At 40.1% G+C, this 5000-nt stretch overlaps 1 protein-coding gene across 1 annotated transcript in view; it reads left to right on the plus strand.

Annotated features, from left to right (window-relative positions):
- LOC125046486 (synaptotagmin-4-like) overlaps nt 1-3078 on the plus strand; it is a 61541-nt gene extending 58463 nt beyond the window's left edge. The window contains exon 9 of the mRNA XM_047644265.1: nt 2954-3078. Within this exon, the coding sequence (XP_047500221.1) occupies nt 2954-3078 (125 nt within the window). The remainder of the gene's footprint in view (nt 1-2953) is intronic.
- Nucleotides 3079-5000: the final 1922 nt, after the last annotated feature.

Raw genomic sequence — 5000 nt, forward strand, 5'->3', positions numbered from 1 at the left:
TATAATGATAATGACAGTAATAGTTACAGCAACAGCAATAATAATAACAATAACAACAACACTAATAAAACAAAAATAATAATGATAAAAAAAATTATCATAGTAACAATAGTGATGATAATAATAGTAGTAGTAATAAGGACACTATCTATAATGATAACAACAATAATAATGATGATACTAATGATAATGATGATAATGATAATAATAATAACAATAACAATAATGATAATAATAATAATAATAATGATAATAACAATAATAATAATAATAATAGCAATAATAATAGTGATATAATAATGATAATAATAATATTAATGATAATAATGATGATGATGATAATAATAATAATAATTATAATAATTATAATAATAATAATAGCAATAATAATAGTGATAGCAATAATAATAGTGATATAATAATAATAGTAGTAATAATAATGATAATAATAATAACAGTAACAATAATGATAATGATGATAATGACAAAAATGACAATAATGATAATCATAATGATAATAATATCATCGCTCCACACGCCATCACGGCCGGCCGTCACTATTTCAGCCTCTTTCGCTTCTGCATCATCATTGTAACACACCGTAACACTTAGCATACCACTGTAACACTTGTTTCAACACACCGTAACACCTGTTATTAGAGTAACACTAGCCGTGACACCTTCATAACACCTTAGCACTTGGAACAGCACACCGCACTTCCATCATAGCACATCGTAACACTTCAAGGAATTCCGTAGCAACCACACACTACCGTGGTACCAACATAACACCATACCACCCACTATAACACACTTTACCGGCACCGTATTACCAATTCCCGTCACATTTCCCGCCGTGAAACCAATATACATCATACCACCCGTCATAACACACCATACCACCCATCATTTTAATCATACCACCTACCATAACACCATACCACCCACTTTAACACACTTTAGCGTCACCATAGCACCATATCACCCGCCCCAACACCAATATACATCATAACACACCATACCACCCATCGTTTTAATCATACCATCTACCATAACACCATAGCATCCACCCTGGCACCATACCACCCGCCCTAACACCAATGCGCACTATACCTTTCACCCTAACACACCATCCCACACCATACCACCCACCATCGCACCTTAACACCATGAGGCACCATACCACCCTAGCACCATACCCCCCCCCCCCCCCCCCCCCCGCCCAGACGAGGGGCGGCGCGAGAGTGATCCGAGACAATTTTTAAATCAATTTTTAATTAAGACGGTTCCGAGATTAGAAACTGCTGCTAATTACCAAGCTGGAGTGATTAAGAGTAAGGAGATTAATTAAAAACACAAAGTTGAGAAATTTGACTCCCCCGGGCATTCTTAATGAAGTTGTAAAAATTTTCCAAAATGTGTCGCACTTAAAAAATCTCGCGGATGGGACGCGCCGCGCGGAAGGGCTATTTTCACGAGTCCAAAGCACGGGCGTGTGACCCTTATTGCGCCGATGTCTGGTGTATACATTTTCGATTCTTTTTTTGTCTTAGGGAGGTGTATGTGTTTCTTTTTTTTCAATTCCTTTTTTTTACTAATTCCTCTTCTTCTTGATCTTTCTTTTTTTCTCTCTCAGGGAGGGGGATATCTGCCTATTTTTTTTCCTTTTTTTTTACGAGGGAGAGTGGAAGAATTAATAAGTCTCGCAGTCTTTAGGGCATACAGCTTATCCTAAATCTCATGGGCGAGGAGAGAAAACACGGTCTGAGAATTTAGGAATGGGACTGGGCGCTTTTTCCATTATATATATCTTTGTTATGTGTGAACTCATCTCGCCTCGCGCCTTCTCTATCTCTCTCTTTCTCTCTCTATATCTTTCTTTCTCTGTCTCTCTCTCTTTCTCTCTTTCTCTTTCTCTCTCTCTCTTTCTTTCTCTCTCTCTCTCTTTCTCTCTCTCTCTCTCTTTTTTCTCTCTCTCTCTTTCTCTCCCCCCTTTTCTTCCCCTTTCCTCCTTCTCTACTGCTTTGCCTCCATTTTCTTTCCCTTTCTCGTGAGTTTTCTCTTTTCTTTTTAGTGCTTCTCTTCCATTTTCTATATCGCTTTATCTGTGTTCCTTTTTATACTTTATCTCTCCTTCCCTTTCCCCTCGTCTAATCTTTCCACTTCTCTTCTCTCCCCTCCTCTGTTCCTCCTCCATTTTCTTTCCCCTTTTCTGTCCTCCCAACATCTTTCCTTCTCTCTCCCTCCTCCCCTTCCTATCTCCCTATTTTCTTTCCCCCTTTCACCCTTTCCCCCCCTTCTGTTTTCTCTCCATCTTCTTTCTTACTTTTCCCCTCCCTTTCTGTTCTTCTCTCGACTTTTTCCCCTCTCCCCCTTTCTTCTTTTGTTCTGTCTTCTTTCCCCTCTCTTCCCCTCCCCTTCTGTTCTTCTAATATCCCCCCCTGTTCATCGCTCTCTGCTCCCTTGCCATCTCCTTTTCCCCTCCGCCCTCCATTTTCTACCCTCCCTCCATCTACCGTTTTTTTCCCCTCTCTCTCTCTCGTCCCCTCCCTTCTCTCTCCCCTCCCTTTTTCTTCCATTCTGCTCTTTCTCTATCTCCTCCTTCCCCTTCACTTTCTTCCCCCTTTTTACTTTCCTCTTTTCCTCCTCCCCTTCCTCTTCTCTCCACCTCTCCTTCCTCCCCTCAACTTCTCTTCCCCTCCCCCCCTTTCTCTCTCTCCCTCACTTTCCCTTCCCCCTTCTTCCCTCCTCGCCTTCCCCCTCATTCGTTGTGAGGAAGAGAAGCTATGTAGAAATGGAACGAATGCGAATTAATATCTTCACAATACAAGAGATGTATTTAACCGGTTTCGATTATATCTTCGTCATAAATACATGTATATCTAACGATGATAAACCAGTCAAATACATCTCTTGTATTATGAAGATATACCTTTTCTACACTTGTCAACAGGAGTACGGTTCAAGAGACGCTACGTTGGTCTAACTATGAGGTGGAGAGATATATGTAGTTCTCATGGAGGCTGGAAGGAGAGAGGAGATGAGAGTAATATGGAATTAACAGCATTAGAGGGTTAAGGTGTTATGTTGCTCATGGAGAGAGAGATTATGATGTAGAGCTAACTTGTATACAGTCTTGGGGAAAGAATGGTGAAGAAGAGGGAGAAGAAGAAAAAGGAAAAGAAAAAAGAAGAAGATGAAGAGGAAGAAGAAAAATAATAATAAGAATAATAAGAAGAAAAATAATAAGAATAAGAATAAGAATAAGAGTAAGAAGAAGAAAAAAAAAAGAAGAAAGAAAGAAAGAAAGAAAAAAAAAGAGAGAGGCAGAAAAAAAAAGAAAGAAAGAAGAAGAAAAAGGACAAAAATACATATGTCAATGTTCATATATATACACATGCATATATATATAGATAGACAGATATATATATATATAGATAGATAAAGATATATAGATATACACACACATCTTTCTGAATTAGAGCCGCTGATGATGATAGATTTCCAGAGGCCTTTTCTCTCGCCAATCAAACAGACAAACAGACACAAAATAAAGAGAAAATAATTCGAGAACGACACACACTCAAAATAAGACATTTCTATTAATCTCGTTTTATTCATACTCATTAAAAAATAGTTTACTGTGTTTTAATAAATAATTTACGGAGATATAAAGATAACAATGTATTACACAAATAAAATTATTTTAGAGCAGAGTCACACCTTTTTTCCTGAAAAAAGCTTGATTGATTCATACAAAATGTTTTCACTTTATGCTTGTGATTTATATTTTAACTCATTTTTTTTCTGCTTAAATGATTTTCTTTTTTGGAATTTTGAAAAGGTTCGGAAAAAAACATATGAATATTACACCTATCCCCTGATAGTCTTAGCAATATGATGATAGTAATAATGATGACTATGACAGTAATTAAAAAGGCTTTTCATAGTACATAGCAGCATAGTATCTTAATTTGCATTTGTGTTAGCGATAATGGTAGTGATATTCATAATAACAATGACGTCATCAATATAACTAAATACCAAATTATTAAAGAAATGTTTAAGATATAAATAATAAAATGATATAAAGCAAATAATTAGAAAGAGAGAGAGAAAGAGAGAGAGAGAGCGAGAGAGCGAGAAAGAGAGAGAGAGAGAGAGAGAGAGAGAGAGAGAGAGAGAGAGAGAGAGAGAGAGAGAGAAAGAGAGAGAGAGAAAGAGAGAGAAAGAGAGAGGGGGTTGGGAGAGGGAGAGAGAGAGAGAGAAAGAAAGGAAAAGAGAAAGACGAAAAAAAAGAGAGAAAGAAAGAGAAAGAAAAACAGAAAAAGACAGATAGACAGACAGGTAGACAGATAGACGGATACGGAGGCTGGTTCGCGCATAGTATGTACCCGAGCGAAGTAAGAAGTTCTGCGAGCAAAGTTTTTAACAAGCAAAATGAAGACAAATTAGGGATACGATTTGTTGAAGTCAATCTCTGCACCTGAGATAATCTTGGGACGGGGGGGGGGGGGGGGGGGGAGGAAGGAGAAGAGGGGAGAGGTGAAGAGGGGAGGGGATGGGGGAAGGGGAAGGGGGATGTAGGGATAGAGGGTAGGAGGGAGGGAGGTGAAGGGGGTAAGGGGAGTGGGAGGGGAAGGGGGGGTGTGGGGAAGGAGGTGAAGGAGGGGAGGGAGGTGAAGGGGGTAGAGGAAGGGGGAGGGGAAGGGGGGATGTAGGGCTAGAGGGTAGGAGGTGAAGGGGGTAAGGGGAGTGGGAGGGGAAGGGGGGGTGTGGGGAGAAGGAATAGGGGGGGAGGTGAAGGGGAAGGAGAAGGAGAAGGGGGAGTAGGAGGTGAAGGGGGAGGTAAGGGGGAGGGGGTATGTGGGGAGAGGGAGAAGAGGGGGAGGAGAAGGGGGTATGGGGAGTGGAAAGGGGAGGGGGGATGTGGGGAGAGGGGGGAGGGAGGGAGGTGGAGCGGGAGAGCGTTTGTGTGTGTGTGTGATTTTTTATGTGAA

This window comes from Penaeus chinensis, chromosome 39 (genome assembly GCF_019202785.1).
Source record: "Penaeus chinensis breed Huanghai No. 1 chromosome 39, ASM1920278v2, whole genome shotgun sequence".
Lineage (NCBI taxonomy): Eukaryota > Metazoa > Arthropoda > Malacostraca > Decapoda > Penaeidae > Penaeus > Penaeus chinensis.